General features: G+C 40.3%; 1 protein-coding gene across 1 annotated transcript; it reads left to right on the forward strand.

The window, feature by feature from the left end:
• Positions 1-434: 434 nt before the first annotated feature.
• LOC142383635 (troponin I, fast skeletal muscle-like) lies at positions 435-11,847 on the forward strand. Its single transcript, XM_075469254.1, has 6 exons — positions 435-527; positions 675-711; positions 830-958; positions 7,773-7,862; positions 10,396-10,572; positions 10,753-11,847. Exons 1-6 carry the CDS (start codon positions 520-522, stop codon positions 10,846-10,848), a joined length of 537 nt encoding a protein of 178 aa, XP_075325369.1. The 5' UTR covers positions 435-519; the 3' UTR covers positions 10,849-11,847.
• The last annotated feature ends 10,494 nt before the right edge of the window (positions 11,848-22,341 follow it).

Below are 22,341 nucleotides of genomic sequence, written 5' to 3' on the forward strand. Positions count from 1 at the left end.
AGTCAAGCCCATTTAGATCCCCACTTTCTGTTTGGTTGCTGCGATTGTCTGGATCATTCTGCTCTGCCTCTATTTTCAGAGACGATGGGTAATATCTTGGCCATGTCTGAGATGTTTCCATCAACAGAGTGTACCAGGTGTTTCCTAAAGATCTTGCAGAGGACAGGCTTTGCAATGACAAGGGTGTTGAGAGGGGCCGACTGGACACAGATCTTAACCTAATATAGACCCGAGGCTTTTCCCTGAGGCAGGTTGTTGATACTCACATCAGTATCGTGTTTCTTCTCAGTGGAGGTATTATTTCCAAAAGAGTGGACAGATGCATCCTCGGGTTGTTTGTAGGCTGACAAACCCGCACTCACTGTCACATTTCCCTCGGTTTCTGCCAGCCTCTGACTTTTTAATGTCTGAGATATAATCCTCTATAAATGAGTCACTTTGTCTTTGTATCATCACCTTTTTGTCTCTCTAAAATGCATCTCATGGTTCTTCCAGGGTTTTGAAGCTAAACGAACCAAGATGTCGGAGTGAGTAATTCTGGGTCTAATTTTTCTTTATATTAACCCAAGTTATTCACGCATTTTAAATAAACAAAACTGCTGTAATTGGAAGAATCATATACCCTAACTTTAAAATTCTATCATAACAAATTGGTGTTTTCTTAAATCTTTAAGAAAAAAGATGTCTTCAAGTCGCAAGCTTCATCTAAAGGTAAAAGATCCTTTTTTTTTCAAGGTTTTATACACATACACACACATAAGAACCAAAATAGTCTGAATGTCTTCATTGTGCCCTGAAGTTTGGTGTCATGGGTCTATTTCTTTGGCAGAGTTTGATGCTATCCATCGCTAAAGGTTTACTGGAGGAGGAGGAGAGAGAGCGAGAGGAAGAGAGGGAGAGGTACATGGCTGAGAGCTGCCCTCCTCTGTCCATGCCGAGAACCATGCAAGAGCTGCAGGTGTGTCCCAAACCAGAGCCGACATTTATGTCAGAATGTACGTTTTCAAACTGAAAACTTCAGTTTTCCCAACATTAAAGCAGATGGTTTGTATCTCTATGCTGAAGCGATCCTGCCTTCAGTCAAACTCCTGGAGCTTTCTGTAGGGTGTAACCTCTGTTGCTCTTACACAGGTGAAAAACAGCTTCACTGGATTAAGACTTGGGCAGCAGAGCATATTCCACCTCCCATCCTGGGAAACTCTGATAGCTACACTGGAAAAAATGCCCCTCCAAAAATAAGTAAAAAAAACAACAAATACAAGACGTTTTCGCTTGAAATAAGCAAAAAAAATCTGCCAATGGAACTAGTGGAAATCGGCTTGTCAAGATTTCTTGAAATAAGATGTGATATTTAGGACTTTTGAGATAAAAGTGATCTTGAAATTAGCTTAAAAACCTCTTCAAATGTCAAAAAAGCTTGTTTCATGTGATATGTGACTCAAAACAATTTGTTTTCAAGACTTTTTCATTTAAAGGCAGGGTAGGGGATCTTTTTCTGGAGCATTTTTTTACATATTGCTTGAAATACTCTTCACACCCTCATTGCAACCAATTAATTAAAAGTTTTGACACAAATATGAAAAGTTTTAGTGGCCTCTAGAACGTACAATCTAGGAAAAACAGTATCCAATCATTGTGAACGGACCGTTCACAATGATTGGATTCTGATGCCGTCTATCAAACTGCAATCTGCTCCTCCCTCCTCCCTCCCCCTCCCCCTCCCCCTCCCCCTCCTTCCCCCTCCTTCTCCCTGTGCGCGTACCCTGCTCCGTGAACGAAGCTTGGCAGGAAGCTAAACTAGAGCCAGCTTGGCTAGCACCTAGCATTATTAAACGTATAGTTAGCATAAACTAAATACTAAATACTAAATACGGCAACAATCGATGCTTGCTGTCAGAACAGCGCTCGTGCACCTTCGTGCTCGTGCGCGTTCATGTACTCTAGAGGCGTGCCTTCGGGAAGAAAGTGAAGAAAAGGGTTGGGACTTTTTACCTGTGTATTTTCAAAATGCAGCTTCGCTGGACTCAAAATCCAGGATCTCCTACCCTACCTTTAAGTAGATATTCCAGATGTATTGTCTTCAAACAAGTCCCTATATCTGGCTGAAATAGTACTTGTTAGGCAGTTGTGTCTCATATTAAGTGTAATGAGATATTTTGACTAGAAATGAGACAAATATACTGGTAAGACTTTGATTTTTTTCCAGTGTATAACCTAATGTTGACCACAGTGGTACTGCTGAATGACAGTATGGCCCTGTGAGTTTTGGCTTATATGAATGCTTAGGGAATGCTCCCCTATACCTCTGAATTCAGAGTCCAGTCTTACCAAAAAAATGGCAAAAAAGTACGTTTGTCAACAAGTTAAAAATGTAGCAGTGTCAGAATCTATGGTTGTAAATTGTGAGAGTCAAAACTATTAAAATTTTTGTAACTGTATAACCACGATCATATATTCTAGCTCTAAGCATAAACCTTTGTTTTCAAACAAGCAATCTCTTGCTCGAAGGCTTGTGGTACAGTACCTTCCACCACTCTGGGCCTGTTCAGCAGTGGTGAGAGATGAGGTGCTTAGAATCTACATTAACGCCTGAATTTATATAGCTGTATATAAAAAAATGTTTTGTGTGTGTTTTAGCCTTTAAGTAGATGGTAAATAACGCTGAGATTATTAATTTCACATTTGCACAAAAAATAAATAGAAATTTTGGTATCTTGCAAATTTGAGACAACAGGCATCCTGGGGGGGTATTCCTAGAAAGTAGCTAAAGAAAGCCATGCTATAGCCGGTAAAGCCTGATTCTTACTCGGCGCAACCTCGCTTTGACCCATTCTTACTAGCTGGTCGCAAATGGCGCAAACGGTCACGTGACCCAAAATTCCGCCACGCCCCCCGTCGCAAGCTAAAAAATCCTCGCGCGTCGCAAGGGCGCGCACACAACTTTTTTTCTGACTTCGCGCGAGAAACAGCTGACCAAGAGAAAGGAAACATGAACACTGCAGAGACCGCGGTGACCGAGAGGGTGCGCCTCTACAAACATCTGTACGACACGTCTATGAAGTTACACTGGGACAACGTTGTCCCAAAGGACAACGTTTGACAACGTTTGACAAAGTTCGTCTTGTTGCAAAGGACGAACATTCCACCTTCTCTTCTGTTTTTGCCGCAGCCGCTTAGCTCTGAGATACATATACAGTTCTACACCCAGAGTAAATTCATTCCGCATCAGATGTGCCAGCCTCTGCTGACGTGACACCACAGGTGGCATTGTGTATGCTTTCTTCGTATGCTTTTCAGCTTGTTTCCTCAACAGTGACGCTCGCTGGTCTGGAGAGAACTGCAAATGTGACGCATACTCGGCGCAAACTGCGCTTATGAGCTGAAGGAACTGTGAAGGGGCTGGCGCTTTCGATGACGTCATTAATGGTTCTCGAGCCAGAACAGTTGCGCGGTTGCGCCGAGTAAAGGCTGATTCTCACTCGGCGCAACCTCGCTCTTACTAGCTGGTCGCAAATGGCGCAAACGGTCACGTGACCCAAAATTCCGCCACGCCCCCCGTCGCAAGCTAGAAAATCCTCGCGCGTCGCAAGGTCGCGCACACAACTTTTTTTCTGACTTCGCATGCGCTCAACCGGAAACAGCTGACCAAGAAAAAAAAAAAATGAACACTGCAGAGACCGCGGTGACCGAGAGGGTGCGCCTCTACAAACATCTGTACGACACGTACGTTGTTTCCTCAACAGTGACGCCCGCTGGTCTGGAGAGAACTGCAAATGTGACGCATACTCGGCGCAAACTGCGCTTATGAGCTGAAGGAACTGTGAAGGGGCTGGCGCTTTCGATGACGTCATTAATGGTTCTCGAGCCAGAACAGTTGCGCGGTTGCGCCGAGTAAGAATCAGCCTTTATCAGGCTTTAAAGCCTCAAGTCGTTCCCCAAAGCCATTCCAGCTGCATCTCGGTGAGGCTAATCCAAGCGAGGCTTACATAGCCTAGCTTAGTGCGAGTGCACGAGGAACGTAAGAAGCCCTGACGAGTGGATGGTGGAAAAACGGAGATCTCTGTGAAAAGGAGAGCGAGACAAGAGCTGTTATTTTTTCGGCAGCTGAACAAATAATGCTGATGGAGCTGTATGAGGATTTTAAAAGTGTCATCACCAGAAATGGTAATACAGCTGCGATCAATAAAGCGAAGAAACGGCATGACTAGCAACTGCTGACAGACTAAATGCGTAAGTTATGAAAGTTTCATACCATTGACATTCATTTTACTGTCCTCATGTATTTATGCTCTCCTCTTTGTGTTATAATGTGTTTACATAAAGCATGCTGAATTGTCTCTGTATGAGATGTACAGCACACATATACTGGCCCTGCTCAGTTTATTAATAACCCAATAATCGACACGCATCATCATACTTTGTGACTATATTATCCTGTGTGTGACCCACATATTAATTTTTCACTGTTACATCTCAACAGGATCAATCTTAACAGCCAAAAGCGTACCTGGCAGCAGGTGAAGGTAAAGTACAGGAACATATTTCAGAGTGGTAAGTAGCCTTTGAAGAAATGTGTTTGTCCAATAAAGAGAGATATGGAAGAAACTGAAAATAAAAAAGATCAAGCTAGAGATTATGAAACTGGAGATGGATGTTAGTATAAATTCAGATAAAGGAGAATTTCGTGTTGTGAACTGTATTTAATTCTGTTTTCTCTCCACAGCTTGAGAAACATGTAATAATAATTAAACAATTCAACACAACTTGAACTCAAACTTGTCATTATTGTACGGTTCATGCAAAGTGTTAGAAAAGTGTTTTTTACATTTATATTCACAGTGGGGTGCCATGACCTAAACGTGTGGAAAGTTATAAATCATCTCTGTCCATTTAGCGAGCATTAAAGAGAAACAAATAAAATCATTTAAATTAATTTAAAAACAAGCAACATTCAAGATAAATTAAAAGATAGCGTGCAGATTTCATGCATAGACACATGAGAACAGAAATGTCTTTAACCTGGATTTAAAAATGTCTACATTTGGTGAAAGTTTAATCTCCACTGGCAGTTTGTTCCACTTGTTTGCAGCATAACAGCTAAATGCTGCTTCTCCATGTTTAGTCTGGACTCTGGACTGGACCAGCTGACCTGAGGCCTTGGATCTAAGAGCTCTGCTGGCTTTATATTCTCTGAACATATCACAGATGTATTTTGGGCCTAAACCGTTCTGGGATTTGTAAACCATCAGCAGGCTTTTAAAATCTATTCTGTGACTGACTGGAAGCCAGTGTAAAGATTTTAAAGCTGCTGTGATGTGTTCAGATCTCTTAGTCCGGGTTAAAACTCCAGCAGCAGCGTTCTGGATGAGCTGCAGATGTTTAATGCTCTTTTTGGGGGACTCAACGAAGAAAAGACTTGAGTCTGAAAAGTTGTCCACAAGACAAAATGTATAAAATATGAAGTATACTATTAATTTAAGATGGCTCTGTCAGAAGTCAGCCATGGTGCCTGAGAAGTTTAAGCAATGAACATGTATTTAATTTGGCCAAAGGTCATTTCTATCTGTGCCCTTGTTGTATCATGTGCATGTGCATGTGCATGTGCATGTGCATGGTGGAACGCCCTCTCCGCCCTTGTTCCTGGATCAGGATATGGCGTGAGGAGGTACGGCCAGCATGCATAGCCTCTGTCCCCAAGCAGGACACCATTGAACTCTCCTGCAGAATAAGAGAAATGTTGGATGGATATACATGTGTTAAGACTTGGCAATTTGATGCAATATGTGCCTTATATGGCTATTTATAATAAAGTATGATGAGCACTTTAAATTCCTTAAGATGACCTCTACACCTGACCTCTCATTAGATTACCAAAATTCTGCCTATGCTACACCTTACTTCAAAAGTACACTCCTTCAGGTCAGTAAAATTCTTGCGCCTTGTGCAAACCTCTGTGCCAGTGAGGATGCTCGGAAGATCCTAGAATCATGAACTGATCCCGGCCATTTAGCCTCAATGTTGGAAATTAAATGACCTCCATCACAGATCATCTGTATGCACGGAGGATAGGAGTCAATGATGAGCTTTCACAGGGCATAAATGTAACATTGCTCAGCATTACTCAAAGGGGTTGATGTGGTATTTTTCAAAATGAGAAATCCAGTTCAGAGTCTATGGACAATTATCCCCAAGTGTACCTGAACATTTAGGATATGGAAAAATGTTTGGTTTACATAGTGAGCCTCCACGGGTCCAGCAGGAGCCTGGACAATGTGACAATGTTTAAATCCAGACTGAAAACAGTTCTATTTAGATGTCCATATGACACCTGAAAGTATTTTATCTGCACTCTTCACTTTTAAATGAATTAATTAATGATTTTTGTGTTTTTTGGAATGATTTTATTGGCTTTGTAGTAAATTCTGAGAGAGGTCGTCTTCAAAAACCGGTGTAAAAAATGAGTGATGAAGAAAGCTGCTGAAACGGACGTAGTCGAACAAAAGAAATCTTTATTTCTGTCATCAGGTCCGTCTCAGTTACAGAAAATGCATCCTCTGGGAGAGCCTGTTGTCAAATCGAAAAACTCTCTGCCTGGGGAGAGATAGTCCCTTACTTTTAAAGAAGATTCAAGGCCACTGGTCCAGGCGTAAAGCCAAGAGATATGGTCTGACTGCACGAATGTCTCATATCAAATCTACCTTATTTGGTAAAATGTTAAGGGCTTGTTTTTCAGTGTTCTTGGTGAACATTTCTTTCCGGAGTCCGTTTCAGCCGGTCGGACATTTTTTGAGTTGCAGCTAAGCTAAGCTTCAACTTTAGCCTGCCCGAGACCAGGCTAGTTCAGCAGCATAAATTACCATGGTTACTCAGCGGGCGTTCAAATAAGCCACCTTTATGGAACGGAACTCTCGCTAAATTTAGCCAGAAGTAGCGAAATAAGCCAGGGTTTCCGCTAAGCCAGCTTCTAGGAATACCCCCCAGGTCAATTTGGTATGTTTGGTATGTAATTTGGTATGTTGCTTATTTGCAACACCAGGCATAATGGTCAATAATAAGATAACAACAACACAGTAATATAACAGTGAAAAAACAATGTTTATTTAGTGAATATGGACTAACTGGCATAAAACCGGGGAATAAAGATGCTATCTCAGCTGGTTGATTGAGTCAAACGGTTTGTAGCATATATGCGACAATAGGCGTTAAGGGGTTAATTGGTCCTTTTGCACCCAGGCACACTGATGCATGTGGAAAATGAAAGCTGAGAATCTTTGCACGGACTCTCCTACAAAGATGGGAGAACACAGAGCACATTGCAGCTTTTTGCATATGGGTGCACCCTGGTTAGAATGCCCAACTGGTACTCATCCATTGCTGTCAGAATTTACTTTTGGAACTAAAGTCAAACTGGGCCATAGAGCAATGGAAGAAGACAATTCTGATACAGTGGGACACCTTCAGAGGTCTTGTGGAGCCCTAAATTGACAGATTATTATTTGGTTGGGAAAATGATGATCTATAGAATATTAGACAAATGTTTTTTAATGTTGAAGTTGGCTGAAGTACCCTAATACCTCCAGCTCTTAGTTCTGATCTCTGAATAGCAAAACTTGTTTTTCAAGCTATGCTAAAGCACAAAATCCAAAGAAAGAATAAGAATTTAACTGTCAAAGTAGGCTGTTTGTCCTGTAATGCACAGGTCAGATCACAGCTCAGATACATAATACAAGATGTAAAAAGTTAGACACACAAATGTTTGTTTCTGTGCCCAGGAGCTGTGCAGGGAGATCCACCACAATATCGATGCTGCTGATGAGGAGCGGTACGACCTGGAGATGAAAGTCAACAAAGCCATCAAGGAGGTAGATCAACCAAACACTCTAAACTAAAAACTAAAACTAAACTAACATAGCTTCATTTAGATTTATAACATGATTCTAAATGAATGCAATAGGTCCTTCCTAATAATGGACAACTTCCCAGCAACTTGAGTGAAACTTCATGGTCCTAAATGAACGTGGGGTATCAGCTTTAATCTTTTGCTTCAGGTGGCTTTGGATGCCTCATCATCCTTGGCATTAGAAATAAAAGGGGATGAAAACTGGTTTGTCTCATTCAATTCAAATTCAAATTCAAATTCAAAAATACTTTATTTATCCCAGAGGGAAATTAAATGTTGATGTAGCTCAATTAAATCAAGGAGTTATTATAGATGCTGATGGCTGTGGGCAGGAAAGATTTCCTGTAGCGGTCCGTTTTGCATCCAAACTGAAGAAGCCTTTGACTGAAGAGACTCTGTTTTCCGATAACAGTCTCATGGAGAGGATGTTCAGGGTTGTCCATAATTCTCTTGATTTTATGCAAAATCCTTCTTTGCATTATTGTCTCCAGAGGTTCCACAGTCGTCCCCAGAACAGAACCAGCCTTCCTTATCAGGTTGTTGAGTCTTTTTAGGTCCCTGGTTCTGATGCTGCTGCCCCAACAGATGACGCAAGAGGAAATGACGCTCTCAACAACAGACTTGTAGAAGATCTGCAACATCTTGTTGCAAACCTTGAAGGACCTTAGCTTCCTCAAGAAGTACAGTCTGCTCTGTCCTTTCTTGTAGATGGCTTCACTGTTGTGTCTCCAGTCCAGTCTGTTGTCCACATGAACACCAAGGTATTTATATTCCTCAACCACCTCCACTTCTTCTCCCATGATGGAAACAGGGTTTGATCTGACCTTGTTTCTCCTGAAATCTACAATCATCTCCTTTGTTTTGTTAACATTCAAGATGAGATGATTGTTCCCACACCATGCCACAAAGCGGTCCACCAGCTCTCTGTACTCAGCTTCTTGTCCATCTCTGATACACCCGACAACTGCAGAGTCATCTGAATATTTCTGTAGATGACAGGAGTCTGACTTGTACTGGAAGTCTGAAGTGTACAGAGTGAAAAGGAATGGTGAGAGTACAGTCCCCTGTGGTGCTCCTGTGCTGCTGATCACCTGGTTAGACACACAATTCTTCAGTCTGACAAACTGTGGTCTGTTTACAAAACTCAATGTTTCCCATCAGTGTCACATCCTTGGAAAAGACAGGATGGCAACTCTTTGATGTACAAACTGCGAGTGCTACACAGCCCCATTGTACTCACATCCTGTCTGACAGTCGGCTCGCTACTTCGGACTGCAGCCGATAGTTAGAGATCATTCGATGTGAAAGATTTGATATTGCTGTGGCGGCATTGACATAGCTGGATAGACTTCTTGTGCACACAACAAAGTTATATTCACTGTTAGCTGTACATTTGAATCTTGCAAACACAACAATAGCTTTCTTCCTTGCTGGGTCATAGCTGAACTAAAGAGTTGACCAGAAAATCTCCTTGTGCCAGTTCAAATCAAAGTTTCCTCGTTGTTTCTGGACTAACGGATAATCTCTCCATCCATCCATTTTATACGCTTAATCCAATTCAGGGTCGGGGGAGGGGACTAGAGACTATCCACGCTTCTATTTGGCGCGAGGTGGGCTACACTCTCGTCAGGTTCCCAGTCCATCACAGAGCTGTACAATGTTTCCTTCGCATCAATTTTTGGGGGAAGGAGATTTTTTTTAAGAAACAAAACTCATTTCTAGATTTAGGAAACTTCCAAAATGCAATAAATGCTTACATCTGTCATTTGTGAATTTATCCGAACTGACCAACCTGCATATAAAAGTATTGACAAATTTAAAGCTTGATGCAACATCGCATTCAAAACCAGCTGGGACGAAAGCAAAGAAAGACGGAAAAGTTGATCAAATATAAAAGGAATAGGATGAGGAGCTTGGGCATCCAGGGGGAACTTGGAGTAGGGCCCCTACTCTTCCGCATCGAAAGGACTCAGCTGAGGTGGTTCGGACATCTGCTTAAAATGCTTCCTGGTTGTCTCCCTTTGGATGCTTTCCTGGCACATCCTACTGGGAGGAGGCTTTGGGGCAGACCCAGAACTAGTTGGAGGGATTATACATCCCTTCTGGCCTTGGAACGCCTCGGCATCTGCCAGGACGAGCTGGAGTGTTGCTGGGGACAGAGATGTCCCCAGCATCTCATTTACAAGATGTAAATCTTGCCTTTCATCCAAAAAATGTCTTGACTTCTAACTGACTGGTGAGGAATTAAAGCTCACAAAGCATTTCAGATGAGAGGTGAGATGTAGTCCTGCTGCCTTTTCTTCATGTTCTACTGTAAGATTGAAGTGACATGGGTGACTGAGAATCTATACTGAAGTCTAAAATACACATGTTGTGGTTTCTATGAATATAAAATGGCAACGTCTTTCTCTGGCAATAGGCCTAACTGCAAATATGATTTTCTGAAGAATTTCCATCAAATGTTTAGACATGGTGTGTGCATTACCCTTTTCCAGAAAGATGACCTTAAGATCAAAGTTCAAGACCTGATGGGCAAGTTCAAGAAGCCTGTCCTGAAGAAAGTACGCTTGTCTGCCGACGCCATGCTGAAGGCCCTGCTGGGCTCCAAACATACAGTCAACCTGGAACTGAGGGCCAACCTGAAGCAGGTCAAGAAGGAAGTCAAAGAGGAGGTGAGAAACTATACAACTGTGCATACAGTAGAAAACACAGTGGCCAAAAGAAGATGACTCATATTCTGTGTTGACCTTATGCAGCCGGTCCATTTGTTTTTTGTTTGTTCCATTTGCTTTGTTCATTCTGAAATTGACCATCCATCCCAGTTCTGACTTTCTGACCTCTTGCTGTTTCAGGATAAGGAACTTCGTGATGTTGGTGACTGGCGCAAAAACATTGAGGACAAATCTGGAATGGATGGAAGGAAGAAGATGTTTGAGGCGGAGGCTTAAAAGTGGCCACAGTATTTTTAGAATGTGTTTGTAATAGACGGGTATGGCCTGGTTACATTGTCATTCTAAAAGCAAAGATTAATCCTCTGAACCATCTTGTCAGCTGCTGAAACTGAACAAAGAAGCGTTAACCCTGTTTAAGAAGTCATTTTCTCTCACTTATTGGAATCCTGCTTTTTTGTCTAAAATCATGGTAGTTCTGTTTCAGTCATATAACATCAATATTTGCAGAACCTAAGAAAAAAATACATAATCTTTTTATCATTAAGGCGAGACACTACAGGTGAATAGGGTAATATTTTAAAATAATAGATATCACCATGAAACTTCCTCAGTTGATTACTTATACAAGTATGAAAAAAAATGTATTACAAGTTTTAGAAATTTGTATGTTTAATTACGCAAATTAGGCATTATCTCATTAAATATGCGCACATTTGCATATATTTCCAGAAGCTAGATCTGAACATATGATAAAGCCAGGTGCAAAATTCTTTTTTCATTTTGTTGACACACAAAATGAAAAGAAAATTACAGAGGGATTTCAGGATATCTGCTTTTATTTCCTAGGAAATCAAAATATACTGTCCATAACCTAAAAAACATCAATTTTTGCCATATTTCTTTATTATAATGTCACATAAATCAGGCCAGGAATGATTTATCAACAAATCCTTCTGTAAATATCTTCAGAATACTGTTAAGTGTATAACTGGAAAGTTTGGTTTTAGTAGGTGCTCCATAGGCTGAGATATTGATACTGGAAAAATACAAAAACCTGATTTTGAGAAAACGGCATTTAAAGATTTAAATAGGGGGATTCATTTTGGTAAAAACGTACGTTTGGGCGAAACGTAACTGCCGCAATTATACAAAATGTGATGAAATAAACATTTTAATTTATGTTTTGTAATAACACATATTGAAGGAGTAGACTGGCCCAAAATCTAAAAATTGACCACTGCATGAAAAATCCCTGTTTTTGCCCGCCGTGTCTCGCCTTAAAACATGACCTGGTCACAGTCTCAAACAGGACACCAGGTGGGAGTATATGAATGTTTTTTGTTTGACTCAGATGTTCACAATGATTTTTTTCATCGTGAACGTTTTAAGCACCAGTTCATCTAACTGTCTGTTCCTGCTTCAGTTAAGAGATTAATTAATAAAGGAAGACATTTCCGTCAGTGTTGAAAAACTTTTTTTTTATGTCTTGTGAGTTTTGGTGTTAAAATAAACCAAGAAATTGATCAGTCTTTCTATGTTCTCAGAGTAAATCTAAACAAAAAACTAGAAATCTAAAATTCAGACTTATCAGTCAACATTTTGTGTCTTCTTCTGAAAGATTTTTAAGCCTTTGAAGCTGCTGCCTTCATTTGCGGTATGCTGCGGTGCTCTTCATTCTCAGTCTCCTTTTTTATTAAATGACTGAGCATGTTTACATGACAATCACAAGGAAAAAAATCTAATCATTGTGTTAATCACACATAAACTGGATTTTTAAAAGGCATGTAAACAAGCCCCGGATAACAACAACACGGCAGGTCTGAGATAACAGTGCAATACTACGCGTTCGTTCATTCATTGGTCTTAAAGTATTGGTGAAACAAAGACAGATAATGCCTTATTCAGAGGCTGTATTGTCTCTGCCCTGTTCTCTCCCATTATATGGATATACGCCGATCTCGAGTGATCTAAATATCGTCCAAAGGACGCCGACTTTCACCAAACTGTTATCGATGAGTAGATGAAGGGATTTTATGCCAGAAATAAGGTCCAAGTTAAAAAAACCGAACTTCTCCTTTAACTCAAATGGGTCAAGGTGGTCCTTGTGTTCTCCAAAGTTCCATCTTTTTACATCTATTTGAAATGAATACAGCCGAATTCTTAATAAAGCTGTTTTATTCATGCATTTTTCTGCTTTTTTTTGTCAGACGGCTAAACGCATCAGAAAATGGGACTGAAAATCAGCCCATCAAGACTTTAGTCATTGTGGTCCTTTGAGCATGTCCAGACTGTCACTCAGCTTTAATAACATCCAGATTTTATAACTGCATCATCATTTGATAAAATCAATATTCAAGTAACTTGAAGATGATGTCTGTGAATTCAGCTGTACTTACATGTACTATGATCTCCCACAAAGGTAGAAGCAGCAGAGCATTTTCTCACAGTCCACAGTAGCGCAGCATCCAACATACTTCAGTCAATGACTCAATTACCCTCCTGCACATTTTTACTGGAACAAGCACAGTGGTTTGAATTAATGGCCAGGTAAAACTCTAATTGTAGCTTGACTTAACTATGGATGTAACTGAGTAACTATTGTTATCATGATGTGACTTAAGAGGTTATAAGCTTACTTCAAAACAAGTCCAAATCCATAAAAAATCCCAAATATCTTTATTAAAACATAGGAGTTTACAATTATAAGTAAACCTTGTACAATTTGTCTACTTGGTAATATGAACTAGACAAGTTCTGCTTGGAAGTACATAGTCCCAAGGATGGGAGGATGTAAGTACAATCATCCTGCATTTGGAATTTTCAGTGTACTTTGATGATATCAAAACTGAGCTTGGCTCTAGAGTCTGTCCTGCAGTTTCTCTGTCATTTTTGCAATGGTATTAAGAGTAGAATAATGAAAAAATCTATATGTATATGAAAATAATCCACTCATGCCTTAAAAAGGCATACATGTGAACCCCTTGTCTCATTTAATGTATTGAATTGTGACTATTTGAATTTGCCCCCCCATCTCTCTCCACCCTTTGTGTGGCTGTAGCTGCTCACCACCCTTGACCCATCTGCTGCACTTAATCAGCAGACAGCTCATAATATGTTGGTGGTGTTAGAGAAATCTTGTTCCCTCTCACCATTTCAGACAATTTATGCCCACAATTTGGATGGGTTTGGTTCCTTAGGTCAGTTACCTATCAAATATGGGATTAGTATGATATGATCATTTGAATTACATTTAAAAAAAACTTTTGGTTGAAGATAAGACTGTTGAATATCTGTGTGCAGCTACATTACAGTTAGTTATGAACAAGTATGAAGCTCTACTGCGTGCGTAGTTGCTCATTCCTCCCAGTGTGTGTTTATGACCTACAAAGAGGTTGAATTCAGAGGTCAGACTAGTGTGTATGTGAAAGCACGCTTGGGTATATACAGCATTCTTCTTCTTAAAATGGTCATCACAGAGGTCAGCTTTGGTGGTGATCCTCAGCTTTCTGTAAGTCTAGTCATTGTTTTTGTGCAGGTTATATGCAGGTATATGTAGAGTACCTTCTCAATCCCACTTATAAACCCCTTGATGTGCATTACATTCAATTGTGGGCTGTAAGTAAAAAATCTTTGGGATGTGGAGTGCTAGACCTGCACTGCTAGGTCTGACTACGTTGAACTTGAGACTCAAAGAAACTAAATAAACTGATAAGGACGGCTGGCTCTGTGCTGGGGACTGCTCTATAGCTGATTGTTCAAGATTAATGCTGCACAAGTTGTATTGCAGCTAGAAGCCTATCCCTGCTGCCATCAGGCAAGATGTGGGTAGGGAGTCAGGGTCCACCCAGTTCGCCAGTCTTTACCTGGGCCAACACAGAAACAATCAAGGCATACAAACATGCATGCTTACACTCACTTGTAGAATCAATTTAGGACCACTGCTTATATTATCATTATATGACATTATAATTTCCCTTTGAGATTTATAAATGATTTGATCTAGTTTCATCAAGTCAAATACTGTTCAGAAGCAGGGTCCAGCATCAGTTGGAAGAAATTCAGAAACCACTGCTGTCCTGTCAACATAATGGCACTTTGGTTTGCTCATCGAGGACGCTTGATATCAAATATTCAAGAAGACAGAACTGTAAAAACAGTATTTCATACCTTTACTCCACGTTTTCATTGCAAACGACAAACGTGTGCTAGCTCTGATACAAACTCCACCTCCTTAAACGGTCTGACACAATTCATCTCCCTCCCTATGATGCACAGCATGTTTTTTAACATCACGTTTCATCTACGATCTTCCATTACTGTAGTAGACGTTTCTGACGTTACCAGCTGTATTTTCCATTTGTCAGGAAAAGTATCCCGTTTCTATAGGACAGTGTGTTCAAACATGAAGTGTTTTATGAAGTGACATATCTGACAGGTATGTCAGATCATGCTTCATCCCTCTTGTGATTATGGACAGGTGTGGTCCTTCTTCATAAAGGTTACTCAGGAATAACAGTTATGACAGATTTTTCTGGTCATACAGTTTGCAAAAAAAAAAAAACATGATGTATTTTGCAAGTGTCAGACAAAATTCCATTAAATGTTCCAGTAAATGTGGGGAAGTTTCATCTTTCCTTTTTCAAGTTGCAGGGGGATACAGAATGTGAAAGGGCAAGATTTATCAGTCTGCTAGAATCTGTGTCCCCTGTCTATAAAGCCTGCCTTAGGTCCTGCCATCTGATGTTTAATTTCATAAATACTTTAGAACATGCTGAAAAGTTTAATCTTAGTTTGTTAAAGATGGGGGTGTCACAGATATGAAATAGCCGATACACTCAAGGTGGGACCCACAAGCAGACTGATACAGGGGAATATGGAAAGAGAAACTGGTTTATTAGTAGTAATGGTGCAAGGTAGGTCCACAGAGAATCCAATTCAATTAGAGATATCGCTCAGTGAGGGATTACTATGTTTCCAGGAGGGATCCAACGCAGGAGGGGTAAGGGAGTGATGCAGGCTGCAGCGGGGCGAGCAGGCAGGTACAAAGTGAGGAGGCTGTATGGAATGCAGGGTTGTCAATCCAGACACAGAGATGGAGTCAGTGGAGACATCCAAAGATCTCAGGAGAAGCAAGGTTGCACTGGGATCACAGGTAGAGGCACAGTTAGACAAAGAAAGCTTTGTTTGACCACTGAGGGACACTGGTCGGACAGGTTTGCTGTCAGTAAACATCTTGAGTCACTGTCTCTAGAAACTAAAGACCAAGTCCGGAACCTCGGCGTGCTGATAGACTCAGACCTGAGTATTTAAAACATTACAACAATATATTACAACAATATTGTTGTAATGTTTTAAATACTTGAACGCAGTTTTTTTCTAGAGAAGATAATTGCTTTGTATAGGGGAGTATCGTCCATTGACTCTTTTGGGCTTTCACATGCGCGCGCCTACCGACAACCGGTAAGTGACATGCTGTTTATAAAGTTGTTTTGTAACGTCCCCATGCCAGTAATGTGAGAACCATGCATATGGTTTTGATGGTAAGGCTTGTGACTTTATTGTCGGATGGTTTATAAAGTGGTGTGACGTTTCTGCAGTGTGCAAGTTGTTGTTTTACGTGGAAGGTTTATTATTGCCCATTGGCCACCACGTATTAGCCTCGCATGACAGGCTGCGCAAACAGCGCAATCGCCGCACAGGGAGCGCCGATTTGCACCTGTCTGTGACCTACTATCAGTATTTGACAACCTCTAGCAATGGGATTGCGCTTCAAATATACCGGAGTTCCCCTTTAAATTGCTTGTTTTTATGCTGCTTTATGCTTTTAAATGCCTTGTCTTTATGTAAAGCACATTGAGTTGCCTGTGGTATGAAATGCGCTATATAAATAAAGATGCCTTGCCTTGCCTTCATTAACACAGAGACTGAGACAATCTGGCGAAGACTGGAGCTCCTGCAGATCCTTAAGAAGCCAGCTTGAAATGAGCTAAGAAGAGCAGCACGTGTGCTGGCAGGAGCAGTGCAGACTCCGCCCCGGACTTCCTGGATACCTGCTCAGCCCCGCCTGGAACTCAGAACAAAACCAAAACACCACAGCCAAGTGCAATCATGACAGGGGGCACAGATTCTGGCAGACTGATAAATCCAGCCAATATACATATATATAGAAAGGGATGGCGGGGGCTGTGGCGGTGCGTGCTGAAGGTGCTACCAGTGCGCAAATAAAATCTCAAATAAAATCTGAAACCTTTATTTACAAAAGTGCTAACGGAAAAGTGATAGTGGAGGATGAGTTCCTGAACTTTATTGTTGTCAAAATGAGAACCTTGTTGCAGGATGAATTTGTCTTATTAGCCTCAAACAATTTCTCGCAAATACCGAAGGTGAGAGTGGTGCAGAAGAAATTATTCAGTTGTGGCAGAAACATTACTGTGAACTATTTAACTATGTTAAAAGTTCCTTATTTCTAGTGCAGTATTGATAATGATGAAGATATGAGAGTTTCTATTCAAGAAATGAATGATGCAGTTATGAGTCTGAAGGCATGTGGTATGGATGAGAACATTTAAGATTTCCAAGCAGAAAACTCTGCCCTTTACCTTCCTTGTGTTTTACTGGATTTTTAGTCCATGGCAATTTGCCGGACTCAGTTCTATCTGTTATGTTAGTGCCTGTTATAAAAGATAAAGCTGGTAAAATAAATAGCAGGGATAATTATAGGCCATAGCTTTAGCCAGTATTTTATCCAAGGTCTTGGAGAGGACGATACTGAATAAAATGGAACATTTTCTCTTGACCTCTGACAACCAGTTTGGCTTTAAATCTAAACATGGCACAGATATGTGTATTTTTGCCTTAAATTAGATTTTAGATTTGTATATTGCCATGATGTGATAAAGGAGTTGGACCCAAATGCAGACAACGTAGATGAGGAGAGTTGATTTTGACAGAGATGGGATCAAGTCACACATGTGCAAGTCTCAAGTAAGTCTCAAGTCTTAGCTTTCAAGTCTCAAGTAAGTCCCAAGTAATTTTTTCTTGGGCAAGTCAAGTCAAGTCAAGTCCTGTAACAGGTCAAGTCAAGTCAAAGTCAAGTCACCTTATTATTGCAGTTTTACCTGGAGAATCTGATCTTAATAAAGTGAAAAGACAAAGATACAAGTAACTGTCAGTAAACATCATTGGCCAATGTGTCCAACCTGTCCACCCCGTATCATATCAAGCTAACGTTAGCTAACTACTGACTAGGCTAACAGGATAATATTAGCTAATTATTAATTTTATATTCAAACTGAAAACATGAACTGAATAACACTCAAGTCATTCAAGTCATCGTGTCTCAAGTCAAGTGCCGAGTCTTTAACTTCCAAGTCCGAGTCGAGTCTCAAGTCTTTTCTTTTTTGTCAAGTCAAGTCACAAGTCATCAAAACAGCGACTCGAGTCGACTTGAGTCCAAGTCACAGTGACTCGAGTCCCCATCTCTGGATTTTGATGATTTATTAAAAGTAAATGATGATACCAAAGATCCAGGAATACAGGGAGCACAGGAACAAAAACCAAAACAGAGTAAGGAGACTCAAAACTGGCAAGAGGTGTTCATGGGAAGGGAGACAGGAGACGAGTATGACAAGAGAGGGAAATCAGATGAGGAATAAGATGAGGAAATCAGACGAGGAATAGGACGAGGATCCGGCAAGGTGTGGTGAAACCAGAAAGACATAGGCTGTGTTCGAAACCGCATACTTCTCCTACTTCTCCTACTACTCCTACTACTCATACTAATTTTTTGAGTTAGTATACGAGTTTGAGTAAGCGAAAAGTTCCCGGATGCATACTAGATTTGACGAAATGTTGAGTGTGCATCATGAGGTTACTACTCATACTCAAACTACCCAAGATGCAACGTAACGTGACGTGACAGATTGTCATTTCCGGTCAAAACAGCAATTTCGAGCTAGCTACAACGAGGGTAGGTTCACTTCCTGTTTTCAAAACAAAAGCACCAATTGTATCGTAATGGCTTTCCCTATGATAAAAGGCAACGGGTATTTTATTTTGTGAAAATAACCGGAAGTGCGTTACTCACTGCGGCTAGCTTTAGTAGCGCCGAGTTTGTCAGAACAAAATTGTAAATAGCCGGTATTTTGTCAGATTTTCAACACGTTGGGGATCTAAACGACTACTTTCTCGCCTGAAAATGTTTCAAATGTTGCTAAAGTTTACAGAGTTTAGAGCTTAAGAGAAATCAGCTTCAGGCCGGCTGATTTCGGCTCGGGCAGGAGCGAAATGCATTGTGGGTAAACGCTCTGCATACTGTCTGATCGATGAGTATGCAGTATGCAGAATGGAAGTATGCAGTTTGCAAGTATGTAGTATGCGGTTTCGAACACAGCCATATACTGGGGAGGTGATTACTGAAGCAGGAACTTGTGGCTAATTATAAACAGGTTGCAGGTGAGTGAAGAGAGCAGAGGGCAGGAGATGGACTGAGGAGAGAGAGAGAGATGGCAAAACACAGGGGGCGAGGGAGAGCACACTAACTTGAAAATGAATCTAACTATTACAAAGAATACACAAGGAGTAATAAAACATAACTGAATACTGAGAAACAGAACTAAGGTGAAACAAATACTGATCTAAATACAGAAAACACTAAGAGCACTGAACAAAAATAGAACCAATAACTAAGTACAAAAAACATCACTAAAAACCCAGATCCTGACAAATAGCCACAATTCCACAATTTGTATGTGTTTTATTGATGCTTCTAAAGCTTTTCATTGTGTAAATTATGAAAGGTTATTTTATAAGTTATATAACAGAGGGGTTTACCAAATCTATAGTTAGAATTTTGACCTTTTGGTCTGCTCACCAGTTAATGCACATGAGATGGAGGAACTGTGCGTCTGTCCCTTTTAAAATAAGCAATGGGTAATCATTTTGTCTCCTTTTCTTTTTGATGTGTATGTGGATGAATTATTAAAGCAACTAAATGATTATGGGGCAGGTCGTGTCGCTGGTTGGACCATAATTTACCACCTGATGTATGCAGATGATTTAGTTATTTTTAGTCCTTATAGTGCTGGTCTTCAACAGTTATTGAGGGTCTGCTCACAATGTGGCTGAGCGTATGACATTAATTACAATGCGAAGAAGAGTAACATGAATAAGAAGCAGGGAGGATCATAAACTAGCATTTCCTGATATCTCTCTATCTGGTATTGTTCTGAAAGTGTGTACTTTGTTCAGTGTTATGTCCTAATGTATGCACAAGCTAATATGCTTATGCGCAAGTTCAGAAAGTGTTCTGTCTCAGTAAAGGTTGCACTATTTAAAGCATATACCCCTTTGTATACCATCATGTGTGAAGGTGCTACAGACAAAGCAGTATGCAGAAACTCAAAGTGGTATACAATGATGGAATGAGGATGCTCCTTAGACCAGTACAAATCAAATGTTTGCTGGTGTTGGCATCTCCACTTGTGATGCTGTATTACAGAATCTTATGTACAGATGTACTGTATGTGTAGAGTAGCGGACTCTACAAACAACTTCATCTTATCACTGATCAACCGTGCACGGAGCTCAGTCAGGTTTTACTCTAATATGTGGAACCTCTGGCGTTTTAGCCTTTTTGTACATTTGTAAAGATGTTAATGTTTATCTCCTCATTTTTCTTTTTTATATGGACCAGAAGTGTCTTTAATAACGTGAAATAGTTAAGCGACCTCTAGTGGTTGAGTAAATATCGACACTCCGGTGTCTCACGTGACCCGTCACCATATATTAATTTTCGTCTTCTAAAAGTAACACTTACATAGCTGTTATAAAAATAACTTTTGGCGAGCTAAGTTACATTAGCTCTTATAATGGTAACATAACTTTTAGTTAGTTAGTTAGTTAGAGCTTTATTTGTCCCCGTGGGGCAATTGTACTTGCATTACACTCGCTGGCACCAGACATGAGACACGATCAGGCATATCAAAGAAAAAAAAAAACACACAAACATTGAACATAGAACACAAAACAGCTACTAGTACACACTACATTGGGTGGCTGGATAAACTACTGACCTCATTTAGTGCCTTTATCGCTTGGGGAATAAAAGAGAACTTTGACCTGTTTTTGGACAGGAGGGGGAGACAAAAACGACGTCCAGAGGGCAGGAGTTTAAAAGAGGAGGACAGTGGATGCTTATATTGAGCGATGATGTTGTCAGCCTTTTTAACAAGCCTCTCCCTATAAATACTCTCCATACTTGGCAGAGTGACACCAAGTAGTTTGCTAGCCGTAGTGACTGTCCTCCTGACCACTTTTTTTTGTGCCTCAGTGGCATTGCCAAACCAACAAATAATACAAAATGTTAAAACACTTTCAATAAAAGCACTATAAAACATATGAAGCATCCGGTTGTCTACATTAAAAGCAAGCAGTTTCTTTAAAAAATACATTCTCTGCTGTGTCTTGGTGTGCAGTAGGTCAGTCCATGAGTCCCATTTCAGCTTACTGTCAAGCACAACACCGAGATATTTGTAGGTAGGGACAGCCTGAATGGTCTCTCCCATGACGACTGTGGCAGAGGGTGATTGTGACTTTCTAAAATCAATAGACATTACTTTCGTCTTTTTTGTGTTTAAAATCAGATTTGACCACTTACCCTAGTCTAAAAAGAAATCTAAAATTGGGCCGTGATCACTTTCTCCATCCTCAAGGAGGCTTACTAGAGCTGTATCATCTGCATATTTAATAAAATGCCTATTGGGGAAGGTGCTAGTGCATGCATTTGTATATAAAATAAATAGCAGGGGAGATAAAACACAACCTTGTGGGGAGCCCATAGATGTGGTAATAGAGTCAGAGAGGAGAGACCCAACTCTGACTCGCTGAGCTCTGCCAGTTAGGAAGTCCTTTATCCAGTGAATAAGACCGGTGTTGAGATTAAAATCATTGGCAAGTATGTCTAAAAGAGTCTTTGGTAGCATGGTATTAAAAGCAGAGGAAAAGTCCACAAATAAAATCTTAGCATGGGCCTTAGGTTTTTCAAGGTTGGCTAGCTAAGTTAACTTTAGCTCTTATAACGTAAACATTATCCCCAGTAGTAATTCTAGATACTATACTAGACGGTGAAACAACATTAAAACACTCTGACAACATGTTCTACTGTTCTCAAATGTTTATTAAACACTATTTACTTTACTTACCTTTATTACTCCGACGAACAGGGAAAATCGATGGCGCGAGTAAAACCGCAACGTCATCGAGTAAAACCGCAACGTCATCGAGTAAAACCGCAACGTCATCGGTTGGGGCGCTGATGTAGGAAACGCTCCCAAGGGGCGTATTCGAGGGCATGTACAAACGACCTATGTTGTCGTATGAGTTGGAGGGCTTGTTGATATGTTATCTATGCTTTGGCCTCTATTTGTGTTCTGTTTCTTGTATTTCTATTTGTTCTATACATTTTGTATTCTATTCAAGAGTTCTGGTGAGGTGAACCTGAAAAAGTTCATTCTAGTTTCGAAAATGTGTTTTAATAGTTATTGACTCTTATTGCAAAAACAAACAGTATATTACCGCTTTTTGGATTACAGTATATGACCGTAGAATAATGGTAGATGTTGTAGTTATTTTACAGTGCAACTACTGTTATTTATCAAACAGTATAATACTGTTTTTTGGATTACAGTACATGACGGTAGGATAACTGTGTTTTAGTCATTTTACAGCGCATCTACCATAATTTATTTAACAGTCTAATAACGTATTTTG

This window comes from Odontesthes bonariensis, chromosome 7 (assembly GCF_027942865.1).
Source record: "Odontesthes bonariensis isolate fOdoBon6 chromosome 7, fOdoBon6.hap1, whole genome shotgun sequence".
Lineage (NCBI taxonomy): Eukaryota > Metazoa > Chordata > Actinopteri > Atheriniformes > Atherinopsidae > Odontesthes > Odontesthes bonariensis.

Bases quoted from the DNA above. Each gene is read 5' to 3' on its own strand.
- LOC142383635 (XM_075469254.1), top strand. The intron at 712-829 runs GTAAAAGATCCT...TTTCTTTGGCAG, and splicing joins GTCGCAAGCTTCATCTAAAG to AGTTTGATGCTATCCATCGC. The intron at 10,573-10,752 runs GTGAGAAACTAT...TTGCTGTTTCAG, and splicing joins AGAAGGAAGTCAAAGAGGAG to GATAAGGAACTTCGTGATGT.